This window comes from Sorex fumeus, unplaced genomic scaffold, assembly GCF_029834395.1.
Source record: "Sorex fumeus unplaced genomic scaffold, SorFum_2.1 ptg000122l, whole genome shotgun sequence".
NCBI lineage: Eukaryota > Metazoa > Chordata > Mammalia > Eulipotyphla > Soricidae > Sorex > Sorex fumeus.
The window spans coordinates 22,838,006-22,852,515 of NW_026606179.1; the positions used below are offsets into that span (position 1 = coordinate 22,838,006).

The 14,510-nt window shown below is 61.4% G+C and overlaps 1 protein-coding gene across 4 annotated transcripts; it reads right to left on the reverse strand.

Moving 5' to 3' along the window:
• Positions 1-260: 260 nt before the first annotated feature.
• On the reverse strand, positions 261-14,033 carry KCTD15 (potassium channel tetramerization domain containing 15). Of its 4 annotated transcripts, none has more exons than XM_056136261.1 (7): positions 13,876-14,033; positions 12,084-12,179; positions 10,454-10,546; positions 9,628-9,803; positions 4,484-4,628; positions 2,187-2,492; positions 261-622 (listed from the first exon to the last, which is right to left on the reverse strand). In XM_056136261.1, exons 3-7 carry the CDS (start codon positions 10,517-10,519, stop codon positions 464-466), a joined length of 852 nt encoding a protein of 283 aa, XP_055992236.1. In that variant the 5' UTR covers positions 10,520-10,546; positions 12,084-12,179; positions 13,876-14,033; the 3' UTR covers positions 261-463. The 4 variants fall into 4 exon arrangements, with proteins under 4 accessions (XP_055992236.1, XP_055992237.1, XP_055992238.1 ...); XM_056136262.1 differs by having other exon boundaries at positions 12,084-12,182; XM_056136263.1 differs by lacking the exon at positions 10,454-10,546.
• Between the last annotated feature and the right edge of the window lie 477 nt (positions 14,034-14,510).

Consider the following 14,510-nt stretch of genomic DNA (forward strand, 5'->3'; position numbering starts at 1 on the left):
CAGGGCCCCACCTCCCAACCCCGAGAGTCGCAGGTCCAGTTGAGAACTGAGCACCAGATAAAGAAGCGGGGTCCTTGTCGGCCTCTCGGCCTTGTGCCGCTATGGTTGCTTCTGTCTTAAATACTGTAGAAAAATAAGCCATCTCAGGCGCCAACGGACCTCGGCGCCTGCCCACGTGGCAGAGGATGCAGCGCCTTGCCGGTGGAGGCCCGGCAGCCTCGGGGCGCCACACCAGGCTGGGGCCCAAGGGCCCAGGGGGAACCGGTGGCAGAGTTCCCACGGCGCTTCTCTAGGTGCCACCAACAGTCCCCGAACAGGCACCCGCGTGCCTTTGGCACCTCGTGTCCTGCAGGGAGAGCACCAGGGTCGTGGGGCTTCCTGGGCCAGCTCCAGCCCCTCCAGCCCCACTGCCAGTCTCATGCCCAGCCGTCGGTGGGCACTGTCTGTGGGCAGGCGGCAGGACCTAGTCCAGGGGCTCCTGCTTTATCCGCACGGCGGTGGGGGTGGGCTGCGGCCGCCGCTCCTCACGGCACAGCACATACTCGCTGAACTGGGATGAGTCCACACCGCCGCCGCACGACGCAGCCACGGTGAACCCACGCTGGAAGAGCCGCTCCAGGACCTGCGGGGCAGAAAGGCGTCAGCCTCAGGGACTGGCCATCAGGGCTTGCCACGGGGTGGGGGTTGGGGGTTCCAGGCAGCAGACGCAGCACTGCTCCCAGTGGGGTCCAGAGTCGTGAGCCCCGAGAGCCCCGAGAGCCCCTCCCTGCCCTAGCCCAGCTCTCACAGTTCTGACCCCCATCTGTCAAAGAGCCGGGAGCCCCCTCTCTAAGTCCCGGGTGTGAGAAGCACCTAGGCAGCTTTTCCACCAGGTGGTATTTAAAATACAAACAAAACAAACAAAACAAAACACCTTGGTGTCAGTGCAATAGTACAACAGGAAGGGCGCTGGCCTTACAATGACCAGGGTTCAATCCCATACGGTCCCCTGAGACCTGCCAGGATTGAGTCCTGAATGCAGAACCAGGAGTAAGCCTTGAGCACTGCATGGTATGGCCCCAAACAAACCCCCACTCCCCCAAAGTGAGTAAAATAAAAACACATTAAAGATCATTAATATCATGACTGAAAGGACCCACATAGAGTTAAATCAACACAGTGGAAAGAAAGCACTTCCAAGTGGCCTGGCCAAGTGGGTCCAGCCAGGGCTGCAGGCCCAGCCGGTGACCTGCTACGGGTTTCTGCAGAAGCACTTGGGCAGGGGGCGGCGGGGGTGGGGGGCTGGGGGGGTGGGTGGGGGTGGGGTTGGGCAACCAAGGGGAGAGGGGCAGCCGGGCCGGATCTGGGTGGGTGGAGAAACCCCCATCCTGTTGCTCTGGGCTTCTGGTCTGGGAAGCCAGGAAAGAACCTTGATGGGGCCCATCGCTTTTCCGGGGTGTAAGCTGCCTCCCTCCACTCACATTGCCCCCTCCCACAGACGCCTGTCCCAATTACAGAGCCACCCGGCCCCTGCCCCGGGGCAGACACCTGCTCCCCTGAGCTGCGAGTCCCAGCTGGTAGGAGGCCCGGGAGCACAGGGCAGGCAGTCAGGGAGCTGTTGGGTCTGGGGGCCCATATCCACGTGGGTCTGTGCCTTTGGGGGGGGAGGGGGCCACATGCCTAACACCCACCCACCAGCCCCCGCCCCTCAGACTCCATCGGATCTGCAGAGGGCCCTGGGAAGTGGCCCCCTCCTCAGACCCATCTGGGGCCCGCCAAGCCAGATAAGCTCTGGGCAGCCACACAGAGCAGCCACATGGTGTCTGGGTCCCTGGGTGAGTGGGGTAAGGAAGGCTCCAAATGCCCGGGGGCGCCGCCCCTTCCCCCCACTCTCAGCTCCTGCTGACCTGCCTCTCCTAGCCTGCCTGGGTCTAATGGGGGTCCAAAGTGAGACGCTGGGTATCAAATGGGGCACAATTTGTTGAAAATACTCTGAGGCCATTTTTATAGAACATCTTTTTGGAACAGGGGGGAAAAAAGAGCACCGATAAATTTTTTTTAAGTCCACCCCCCAGGCACCATCATTTAATTATGAGAGGGCCATAAATTATGCATGGACACATTGTTGCTGCCTTTTCCACTGTGGCTGGGCTGGGCAGGGCTGCCCTCCCTGCCCCTCCCTCCAGGCTGCCCCTCCGGGGCCTCACCTGCACCGAGTTGAGCCGGCAGTAGCCATTGAGGGGGAAGCGGATGACGTGCGTGGGGTCCTGGTTCCAGCCGGCGTTGACCGAGTTGCACATGACGTCGCCCGTCTCGGGGAAGACCTCCTCGATGAGCGCCTTCTCGCCGCTGAGCGCGATGCGCTCGCCCAGGTCCGGCGTGACCCGCACCACCAGGCAGTCGCAGGCCCGGCCGCGGCGCCGCTGCTCCTGCTCCTGCTGCCAACGCTCCAGCTCGCGCACCATGGGCTGCAGCTGGTAGTAGCGCGCCTCCTCGTACAGCAGGTGGAAGTCCTGTGGGCGCAAGGCAGGGCATGGGGGCTGCCCGCTGGGAGGCAGGAGCTCCCCCCATCCCCTGCCTCAATGCACCCCGCAGGGGTCGTGGTGTGGACTGGGGTGGGGGCATCCATGGGGTTGGGGTTCCGGATGCCAGCCCCAGGAGTTGAGACGTGACCTGAGGAGGGGAGGGGAGGGGAGGGTGCGGGGGGGTGGGGCTAGCCGGGGTGCGTGAGAGCCAGATCCGCTGAGACTGGCAGTCCCTATCTGAGCCTGTCCGTCCACACCCGAGCCTGTCCATCCACATCCTGGGGCCCGGAGCAAAATTCTGCATCCCTACCCCCACCAACTGCAGGGACTGGGCAGTTGGTGCTCACCCGCCTGGAGGGCCTCAGCCCAGCGTGGATGGAGCAGACCTGGGTGTGTGTGTGGGGGGGGGGGGGGGGCTCCCCCACCTCTGCTAGCCTTGACAAGTGGGGGTGTCACAGACTTCTTCGAATCCCTGTTTCCCTGCATGTGAACTCAGCTCAGAGAGGGGCAGGAATTATGACACGGTCAAGAGTCTGGAGATGTGACCCAGCAGCCCCCTCCCACACACACCCTCCCCCAGCTTTAGGAGAAAGGCTCCCCCACCTTCCTCCCGAACACACACGCACCCCAGCCCAGTGGCCGAGGACTGCTGGCACCTGCCACTGACTAGGGCTTAGCTCAAGGTCTTCAGAGGAAAGGCAAGGAGACCAGTGGGGCCCCTCCACGGGCCTAAAGCCCTCCTCCCTCCCCCCCCCCCGCCACACACACACACCAACACTGATTCCACCCTTTGGAACTCTGTCCCCTTTCCCCTAGGAGGCTGGCTCTGCAGCCTTCTGGACCTCCTCCATCCGCGAGAACACCCTTACTCCTTACCCTCCTGGACCTCCTCCATCAGTGAGGACACCCTTCCTTCCTCTCCTGGACCTCCTCCATCACTATGGGCACCCTAACTCTTTTGGATCCTCCATCGGCCTCTCCGACAGCATGCCTCAGCCTTCCTCCAAGATCCAGTCTAGCCGTTTAACACACGGCTGGGTCTCTGCACAGGAAGGGGTACATTCCTGCATCCTGGTTCACCCCAGGCCTCTGTGTGTCCCCCTGCAGACCATAAGGGTCCTTTGGGAAGCCCCTCAAACCCCACCAAGACACCCGCATCCCACTCCTTTTGCAGCCTTGGTCTAACAGCAGAGCAGCTGTGTTTCCCCTCCTCTCCGCTGACCCTCTGCACCCCCAGTTCTCCCCCACACACCATCCCCACTTCTCAGGTCAAAGGTCAAAAGCAAACACCCAGGTGCCAACCCCAACCCTGGCCCAGTTCCCACCTGGTTCCCACCCTCTCCCATTCCTGGGGAACTTTGGCTCAGGCACCCCCCCCTTCCTCCCAACACCCCTCCAAGTCATCCCCATAGTCAGCGCCCAGAGACACAGCCTGAGCCTCGAGCCCCCAGACGTGGTCTCCCAGGACTACTCCCCCTTGGGTTGTGCTCCCTACCGAGTAGGGAGAGGTCAGCCCCAGGCCTCTGTAGCGGATGGCAAGGCAGATGGGACATTTGGGGGTTCATGCCCCATAAGCCCAGGCTTGTATCCCTCCCCTACACTCCCGAGAGGCTTGCTGAGCACCCTGGGGTGCCTCCTACCTGAACTAGAAGGGGTCAGGGTTGGATTGGGCCTTTCTCTGCAAACTGCTGACCCGGCACCCATCTGGGCACCCCCAACTCTGGACCACAGATGCCCACGAGAAGACAACCATGCAACCCAGGGAAGCCAGGCGGCCAGTGCCCTAATTGTTGTTACACCCCGATAAATAAGCGAAAAATGTGAGAAAACAAAATGAGTTTAGCCAAACTGATTTTGCCCTCGGCTTCATCGTTTAACTTTTGGTGGTTGCTATGACGACCGTGGGTCCATTTATTAAGTCCCAGCGTCCCCTGTGTAACGGCAACATGGCGCTGGGGGCCCCCTGGCCACAGACTTACCTTGAAGTCCTCCGGGAGCAGCAGTTTCGACGTCCGCAGGAAGCTCAGAATGTAGCGGAAAATCTCGCCGTCCCGGTCAATGAAATAATGTTGCTTCAAACTGTCCAGGACGATGGGCTCAGTGCCATTGAAGAGGCGGCTGATCCTGGTGGGGAAGACGGGTGCTGCTAAGGGTGGGCTCCACACCCATCACCCATCCATCCACGGGGCCAACCGGTAGGGACTTCCCCACACCAACGGTCACCAGATTACCCTACAGTGGTACATGCCACTCACCCACCCCACTGCCACATCTAGCTGTGCCAGCCAGCCAGTCCACCCGCCTGCTCTGCTTCCCATCCTAAAAATCGGTTCTGGTGAGCAGGAGCGATAATACAGTGGGTAGGCACTTGCCCTGCACTTGGCCCACCCGGGTCTGATCCCCAGCATCCCCTACAGTCCACCAAGCACTGCCAGCAGTAATTCCTGAGTGCAACAGAGCCAGAAATAGGAAGAACCTCTGAGCATAGCTGGGTGTGGCCCCCAACAACAACAACAACAACAAAAAAGAAACAGCCGGAGCGATAGTTCAATGGGGAGGGTGTTTGCCGATCTGGGTTTGATCCTCGGCAGCCCAGAAGTCCTCTGAGCAATGCCAGGACTACTGAGTGCAGAACAGGAGAAACCCCTGAGCATTGCTGAGTATGAGTCAAAAAGCAAAAAATAATAAATAAATAGATAAAAACCCATTCTGGGACATAGTCCCCCTCCCTCAGTCTGACAGACCCCTCCTGCAAACTACTCCCCACCCCCCAATTGACACTGAACCCCCAGCTGCAAGCCCCAATGCCAGCCAGCCTGCCACACAGTCACCACCCCAGCCCACCCATAGGGAGGATGCTCACACTCCATCTCTTGGGGGAACAGTCCCAGAGTCCCCACCCATGAAACACACATCACCAGCCTATCCAGGGGCCTCCAGGCAGAGGGCACAGGCTGATGGGAGCCAAGTGAGGGTTTGGCTGGATGGTTTGGCTGCAGCTGGGGAATGGGGTGTAGGAGGGGTCTGTCAGACTGAGGCTGGGGGGCGGGGGGCATGTGCCACACACCAACTCTCAGGACCCGCAGCCACGCCCATGCGCGCCCAAGGGCAGTGTGTGTGTGTGTGTGTGTGTGTCCCTCCTCCTGCCCCAGGGGCCGGCATGGAGGCTGCCTGTGGGACCTCGTGTAGACATGCCATGGTGCACATACACCATGTACAGCACACGTGAGGCTCCCGGCTGGTGCCTGTGCCCATTCAGCCCGGGGCAGAGGCGGCGGGTTTTGATCTGACTAACTACTTTCCCTGCAGTTCCCAGGCCCAGCTGGGGACAGTGAGGTGTCCTGGTGGGGGTGGGACGGCCAAGGGTGTGGCCTGGTGCAGGAGTGAGGCTGGCCATGCCTGCTGGGTGGACAGGTCCCAGCCGGCCCCCAGGGTCTGCAAGACCTTTCTGCTCAGCCTGTGCAAGTCATGGCCCTTATCCCTCAACCCTGGCCAGTGGCCACTCCTTGTCTACACCGGGTGCTGGCTCCTAAGACACTGCCCAGCGAGCCAGGACACACAGTGGGCAGACGCTGAGGGTGAGCATGTCTGACACGCCCCCTGTCCAGGGTCCTCCTTGCTGGTGGCCCAGGTGAGGCCATCACCTATGGGGGAGCCAAGCAGTCCTACTTCTCATCCTGTGCCCCTGGCCCACAGGGGCGTACCATAGGCAGATGGAGGTGGTCTGAGCTGTAGAGAGATGCGGAGAGGCCGCCTGAGACTGGAGGGCCTGGCCTGCAGTCATCCAGATACCAGTCAACAGAGAAAGTCAAATTCATGGGGCTGGAGAGATAGTACAGCGGGTCGGGTGTTGCCCGGGTTCAATTCCCAGCATTCCCCCTAAGCATTGTCAGGAGTCATTCCTGAGTGCAGAGCCAGGAGTAACCCCTGTGCATCACCGGGTGTGACCCAAAAAGTTAAAAAAAAAAAAAAAAAAGTCAAATCATGCCTCCTGAGCAAGCCCCCAGGCCTGGGGGGACGGACAAGTACCCAAAGGCTCTTCTGGAAGCCTCGTTCCAGCCAGTCCCACAGCAGACCTTGGCAGATGTGAGTGTTTCACTCTCAGGGTGAGGGCCCCTGGCTTCCTGGAGACTGAGTCTAGGGGCCGCCACAGGTGGTCTCAGAGCCGAGACACAGTGGGGCAGCCTCGGAGCCATGGCCTCCCCACTTTCTGGCTGAGCCGCAACTCTGCAGTGAGCAGACTCCCATGGCTGGCCGAGGGGCAGGACCCACAGCGGGCCAGGTTGTTGGGGCTTCCAGACCAGCCTGAGGCACAGTTTCCAATGTCTTCACACCGTGCACCACACTGGCCCACAGACCGACAATGGGAACCAGTTAAGCTTCTCAGATGGCAGGAGAATCCTGGCAGGCAGGAAGAACTCTGGAGGGCTGACCGGGGCCGAGGTGACTGTACGGTCAGAGGTGAGAAGGGTCCTGGTGTCTGACGGCAGGGGGGTGCTGGTCCCAGATCTCCCCGAGCACAGTGTCCCCAGAACACCAAGAGCCTGCATCTCTCAGGGCCTGGGGGATGCCAGCCACAGGTCAGGTCTTCTGAGTCGGCTTCTCCCCAGGCCCACCCTCCAGGTAGAAAGCACTCTAGAGATTTGGGGTGGCGACCACAGGACGCTCCTGGGAAGAAGCCAGACAGTTGTGACGCCTGCTGACAGGGTCATCCTTTTTTTTCTTTCTTTCCTTCATTTTAAAAGTTTGTCAGCTCCAACTTCCCGGATGTTTCCATGGAAGGTTCGATTCGTTCTCAAACACCTGGGGCCGCAAGAGCAGCAGGTAAATGATTTTGGGTGGGTACCAATGAGGGTGTGGGCACCCCGGGAAGCCAGTTCAGGGGCCAGACCAAACACCAGTCTGTGGGAACCAGCTCTTGGGCCTCCAGCTCTGACCCACCCTGCACACTAACGCCCCCTCCAGGCCAGAACCCACAGGCGTCCCAGGGACTTTGCATCAGTGCAACTCCATCCTCAGTGGCACTGGATGAGTAACTGATCTTTGTGTCCAGAACTGGGAGGGGAAAAAGCTTTATTTTTAGAAAGTTTAATAATTTGGCCATCAAAATGAAAGAAAAAAAATTAATAACTTGGGGCCAGAGAGATAGTATAGCAGGCAGGGCACTTGGCTTCCACACTGCTGACCAGGTTCGATCCCCAGTAACCCATATGGTCCCCCAAGCCCACCGGAGTGAGTCCCCCGAGTGCGGAGAAGGAGTAAGCCGTGAGCATCGCCAGGTGTGACCCTAAAACTGAAGGGGGGGAAGGGAAGACTTAGTAATTCAGATCTGATGGGTGCTGCCAACACAGCTGCCCCCTGACCTGCCCTGCTTGATGTTGGAGATCACATGCCCTGCAGGCCCAAGACCTGTCTCACATGAGCCAGAAGCCAACTGGCAGAACAGATTCTTCTAGAGCCCCAGCCCTGGGAAAGAATGCAGCCAGGCACCCCCTCTGAGCACACCCTGCCTGCAAAGGGGCCCCCGGGAAGAGGACTGAGCCTCCGGGGACAGCTGCCCAGAGGTGAGGGGCAGCCTCGGTGCAGAAGCAGTGCAATGGGCAAGGGTGAGCAGGGGGCTCTGGGTGGGGCCGGGCCCCGGCCCTGTTCCAGGCCACAGCCTGGGGACAGGAAACCAGGAGGCTCGGGCCGGTCTGCAGTATCCAGTTTTCTGAAACCCCAGGTAAGGGGATGGTGTAATTCCCTCGAACACTGCCCCCCAATGAGGGGATGACCCATCTCAACTCATGACGACCACAAAGGCAAAACTTAAATTAAAGAAGCAGAATTCATCTCCCTCCTTGTTGGGACTTTGCAGGCCAGAGCTCAGGTCCCAGGGCTGCTGCCTTTCCCAGCTACGGCCCCCGAAGTTCACAGGGGCTCCTGGGTGGGGCTGAGGGTGGTGCCCGGCCACCAGCTGTACCCTGAATTTCCAGACCAGATCCTGCATGCACCTGAGCCTTCCCTCCTCCAGGAAGCACCTGTGTCTGGTGGAGGCCCCGTACCCCGGCCAATGCCCCTCCCAAAGCAGCCTCCACCTACGAGCAGACCCCAATTTATGCCAAAGTCACCTGACAAGAATTCGATCCCAGAGCCCAACCCCGGGGCGGGGGGAGGGGGGTGTTAATGAACTCCTCGCTCCCCCTCGTTATTTTAATTGAATGAAGCAGGAGCCATGACTCCCCACATCAAGCCCAGCTGGGCCAGGGGCAAGCAGCACCCAGCAGAGGCTCCCAGACCCTGCTCACCTGGGGGCAGCCCTGCTGGCAGGCATAGGTGGGCCCGGGCGCGGGGAGGGGGGTGGGGAAGGGGAGAGATCCTGAGGGGCACAGTGCTCAGCACCTTCCAGACATCCCAGGAATCGGGGCGGGGGAGGGGGAGAGGGAGAGGCTGTACCTGAAGACCAGGAGTCAGGCACGTGCTTTCCAGCACCTCAGGTAGTACTAAACATCATGGAACTCCCAGCCAGCCCCTGTTCCACCAGCCCAGGCACCTGCTGGCTCTTGGGGGCCCAGGGGCAACCACCCAAACAGCCACCCACCCTTCTCTCTGCACATTCCCCAAGGTTGGAGGTGTCCACCAGGAGCCCAGGGGCACTTGGTGCCACACCTACTTGCTGCCCTGCAAAAGTCAGGCGAAGTCTGGCATAGGGGCCATGTGAAGGGACAATCTCCTCCATCACCACCACCCTGCCTCCCCAACCTCACCAGAGGGCCTCCAGAAACGTGGTCTCTGACAGGGGTCGGAATTGACTAACAAGCCACTTTGGGGAATAACTCCTTAGAGGTAACTCCACGCTCTGTGGCCTTTATAGGGGAAGAAAAATTACTCAGTGACCCCCTTCTTTCGGCAAATAGAAAGTGCTCCCTCCTCCAAGGCACTGAGTCTAATGCCAGCCCCTTAGGCCCTGGTGACGATGCCCACTTTGGGACACAGTGATCAAGGTTGACCCATGACCCCAGGTCAGGGGCACATGCCACGTGGCTTTCAGTTCCCAGGTTGTCAAATGTCAACCCCCAGAGCCCTGTGTGTCAGCTGGCAGGAACCGGGAACAAGCCACCTCATGCCGCAGGTCGGCTCTTACCTGGAGTCGGGGTATTTGGTGAGCGTGGCCAGGCTGCTGGTGTACATGTGACCACCCACGTCAATGTGGACAGGTGCGTTGGACTTGGTGAGCTGGGCAGGCAGGGGGATCCCCTGGGCCGCCAGGGGAGACACGGGCGACCGGGTCAGAGACAGCCGGGACATGCTTCCTCCTTCCTGCAGGGAACAGGCAGAAAGACCCGAGTTTGCCCGCGCCCCCCGGTCACGCACACCCTGTGCTATGCTGCGCCCACGGACCTCATCAGATCACTTCGCCTGTGCCTGATCACATATTCAGCTGACAGATTATGGCCACCACTGTAATTAAGAGTATTTGCATCATTTTCTTCAAAGGACCAGAGGGGAGAAAAGAAAAAAAAAAAGGAAAGATGCTTATTAGCAATAAGAAATCAAGAAAAAAAAATTTTTTTTTTCAAGGTGTCAGCCTCCAGGGGCATAAAACAAACTGCAAAATTCTAATTAAAGGTCGTGGGCTCATGTGTTAGATGTGAAATATCCCCTGACAAACGAATCACCAATTTGTGAATTGGGATTCAGGGGTTTTTTGCAAGTTTGTCTCAGTAACGAGACACCTCTAAATTAGTGACTTCCTCAGCACCTAAGGCGCTGAGTCTTCTCCATGTAGTAAATTTCACATCAAATTAAGAGCATTTTTGTTTCAGAAAATACATAACCGTATCCAGCCAGTCAACAGCCATCGCCCGGAAGCTGGGGCGGCGAGGCAGGGCACGCGGTGAGCAGGCGCGGGGGAAGAGGGGCGCAGAGGGGGCCGCGCCGCTGACCCAGCCCACCCTCCCGGCTCTCACCGCGGCGCCTGCGCAGCCTTGGGCGTGATGCGAGGACCCGCTCTGCCGCTCCTTGCGGTGAGGCATCTAGGCTTCCATCGCGGCCCAGAGTATCTGTGGGAAGCACCGACAAAACCAGGGGGCTTACTCCTCTGGCGTTGGCGGGGGAAGGGAGGGACGACGGTGTCTCCGTGGACTCTCCGCCACCCCGCGCTCCAGTCCCTGGAACCCAAGCCAGCCTGCAGGACCCGGCCTGGATGGCTCGCTGGCAAGCTCGCCCGCCCGTTTGGGGGTGGGGGTAGCTCCGTGTCTGCTAATTCGGCTAATGACAGGACTGAAACATATGCTCACCATTATTGCCCCCAAATGTTTCCGAACAAATCTGATTTTCGTGGTATTTTGGTTTAGAGCCATTTACCAAGCGTGTCTCCTCTTACATCAGCAAGAGAACCTTATGGGCTGTGGCTGGGGAGGGTCCCCCTCCACCACCACCCCCTCCCGACCCTCCACCCTTGGTGGGTTCAAGCCAGGCAGTCAGGACCTGTCAGAGGAGCAGCCCCATCTCAGAGGCAATGACAGTGCAGCAGGCAATGCAGAGAGAGAAGCGTCTTTAAGCAGAAGCCAGAAGTCACCTATCTCTCTCCCTCTCTCTCTCTCCTAGGCTCCTACCATAGGAAACTTGTCTTTGTTTGCCTGACCAGCAACTCTGCAGCTTCTCCCAGACCCCTCGAATTGTCTGTGCCTAATGCATTCCAGACCCCCTCAGGATCATAGCCCCTGAGGCAGCAGGGCGCTGGCCGGCAGGAAACAGAAGGCAGCTCAGCAAAGGGGCCAGCTCCTCTCCTCCCCGGGCAGCTCCAGGGACTTTCTGCTGCAGTCTGACCCAACCAAAGGGACAGAGTGCCCCTCTGCACCCCTATGTGGGAGGGGTGGGGCTTATACCTCGGATCTGGGGGTCCCTTCATGGGGGTTGGGGGGAGGGAGGTGGGAGAGGGGAGCTACCCAATGAATATCGCCCCTCTCTTTCTCAGACCTACCCTTCTCTTAGCTCGCCCAGGGGGACCACTGAAGGAGCAACCTCCCTGGGAGACAGGCTCAGAAGGCTACACCCTCCTGGAAACCACTAACCAAGGGCCAAGGAGAGTCCAATCCTGCACATTGGAAGTTAAGGTGACACTCTGAGGATTTCTTCTGCCCTGGGGAGCCTGGCAGGGTAGATTCCCGACATAATACCCGGGGTGGGGGTGGCAATTAGGATAGTGCAGGGTAATGTATACACACTTTGGGGGGGGGGGGCAGGGGAAGTGGTGCTTAATGCCACCCTGAGTTCCAACAGGCTTAAAGAAAAGCAGGTCACTTATCTCAAGGAAATTCTGAAAACCAGAGCAGATCTCAGGAATGGCTGAGTTACTCTGCCTGGGAAGCTCTGCGAGGGGCAGAGGAAGAAGGTAACGGAGGGCCCGCGGGGCTGCAAGGTAAGACATTCCCGGGAGGGAGGCAGGGGGACGCCTGAGAATGTGGACCCCACTCAAGAGTGACACCCAACACCAAGGCTCCATCCATCTCAGCAGCTGCTGGTGGTAGCTGAGCCCCCACCCTGGCCTCATCCAGGCAAGCACACCCCTGCACCCCTGGCCAAGGAGACACTCACCATTGGAAGCCCCAGGCTTTACGCCTGGACCCGAATCTCCAGTGCTCTCTTCCACAAACTCATCTGCGCTGGACAAGGCCCCTGTCCCTGAGACCCCTGCTGAGGCCAGAAGCAGAAAAGTAGTAAGAGATGGAATAAGAGACACAAGCGCATTCCACATCAGCACCACACCCCAGACCAGCCCCCATGGCCAGGGCTCTTCAAAGGCCGGGCAGCCTGTTGCAGGGGCCTGGGTGGCAGGACAGCAGGCTGGGGACCCGACTGGGAGCAGCCACAGCGGTGGGAGACCCCGGTTCCGAGCTTGCCACCACCAGGCCCCCGCCCGCCTGCCTGAGCAGAGGGAAGTGAGCAGAATGCCACGCTCATTTACACACAAAATGATTTTGTGTCCCATTGTGCTCGCAGTTGTTCAGCTCTCTGGGGGTGATTAAACTGGCTGAGCTGCGGCAGCTTGAGACGATTTCACTAAATCGCTTCTTCGCGAAGTCGCTTCTTGGGCTAAGCTGTTATTTTAACCATAAAAGGTAAACAGAAGACGCCTCCTGTGCTCCCTTCGGCTCCGCGCCCTGGGCGCCAGCCCCGGGGCGAGAGTGCCAGGGGCCCGCGGAATGGTCCCGGAGCTGCGCCCCCGGGGAGGCGGGCAGGCGGCCGGGCCACCTGGTGCGCGCCTGCCCAGCGCCCAGCCCGCCGGCCGCGGGGAACTTCGGGGCGTCTGCAGCCGGCTGGGCCGAGGCCCAGACCCAGAGGGAGTGGGGGGCGGCCCCGGCACCCCTGGAACCTAGCGGGCGGGGGCAATGGGGGGGGGGGCGTGCGGCGGGGGCGGGGCGGGGGCCAAAGTTAAATCCAGAGGCAGACACTCCGAGACCACAGATGGGAAGCTCGCCTAATTAAGGACGTAAAAGCGCTTTTGTTCTCAAAGTTTATTGTTGCCGGGGTTCGGATGGTTGGGGGGAACGGGGAGGGGGGGATTAAAGGAAACTAATGCTGTTCTTCACTCGTGCACTTAAATTCCTTCATGCACATTTGGAGACCGGGAGTGAAAACTTGGGGCTTCTCTGCAGTCGGGGCGGGAGGACGCGAAGGCGCCGGGCTAGGTGTGTGCGTATGCGTTGTCGGGTGGCGGGGCTGTGTGTGTGGCTGGGGTGGGAGGAGGGGGGGGTGTCTGTGGTGCTCGGCCCCGCGTGCGCACCCAGGTCAGGGAGTCCCTGCGGGCGGCGGCTGCGTGTCCACGCCGCGGGCCCCCTGCCCCGGGCGGCCGGGGCCACAGCCGGCGCGCCAGTCCCTCCCGCCCCCTTTCGGACTCGCGGTGGTGGGCGTCAGAGGACGCACGTCTGTCCCGTTAGAGACTTTTCCCTCGCTCTGATTTGGGCGCCCGGCCCGGCCGGCTCGGCCCCGCAGCCCCCAGCTGCAAGAGCCCGGCGGTGACCCCGGAAACTCGCCGGCCCTGCACTGACCGAGGCCCGAGCGCCCGGCCCTGCAACACGCACCCCCGCGCCCGGCCCGCGCGCAAGCAGAAACCTCGGCGCCCGGCCCGCGTGCACAGGGGCCCCCCGGGGCCAGGGACAACCCACGTGGGCCAGCCCCCCTCCCGCGCCAGGCCTTTGTGCTGGGTCCCCCCGCGCCGCCTGCCCCCCGCCACCCAGCAGCAGCACCGGGACAAAGCCGCCGGCCGGCCCCCCTCCCCCTGCCCAGGTCCGAACCCCGCGCGGCCCGGCGACTTTCCGGCCATCGCAGCCACTTTGGGGACACGGGGGCGCGGTGGCGGCGCGGTGGCCGCCCGCGCGGGGCTTACCTCGGAGCCGGAGCGGCCGATCGGGCGCCCCCGCCCCCCGCAGCAGCCGGTGTCGGGCGCCGGGAGCAGCCTCGCCGCCTGTGCTCGCTCAGAGCGGGTCGCTCCGGTCTCGTCCTGGAGTTACTTTCTCTCTCGCCCCCAACCCTCCCCCCACCCACCCCTCCCGCCCCGGCCCCCGCTTCGCGCGGCCCCTCGCGGCGCGGCGCGCCGGGGCCTCCCCTCCCCGCCCTCCCCTCGCCTCCTCCCCTCCTCGCGGCCGCCGCCGCCGCCGCCGCCGCCTCTTCGCGCCGCTCTCCGGCTGCCCTCCCGCCGCTCCCACCTCCTCTCCTCCCTCCTCTCTCGCGCGCGCGCTCCCTCTCTCTCTCTCGCTCCAGCGGCCTTCCCCGGTCGCCGGCGAGAAAACCCGCTCTCCCCAGCCCTCCGCGCGCTGCGAGCCGCTCGCCCGCGCCCCGTCGCGGCCCGGGCCCGGACGCCGAGGGCAGCGATCCGGCTCCCACTTCCCCAGCGCGGCGAGCGAGCGAGCGCGCGGGCGGGAGCGCGCGGCGACTCCTGGCTCGGGGCTCGGCTGCGCCGCGGGGCAGAGGATTAGAGTCGCAATTAGCTCCGCGCGCCCGCGCCTGCCGCGCTCGGCGACA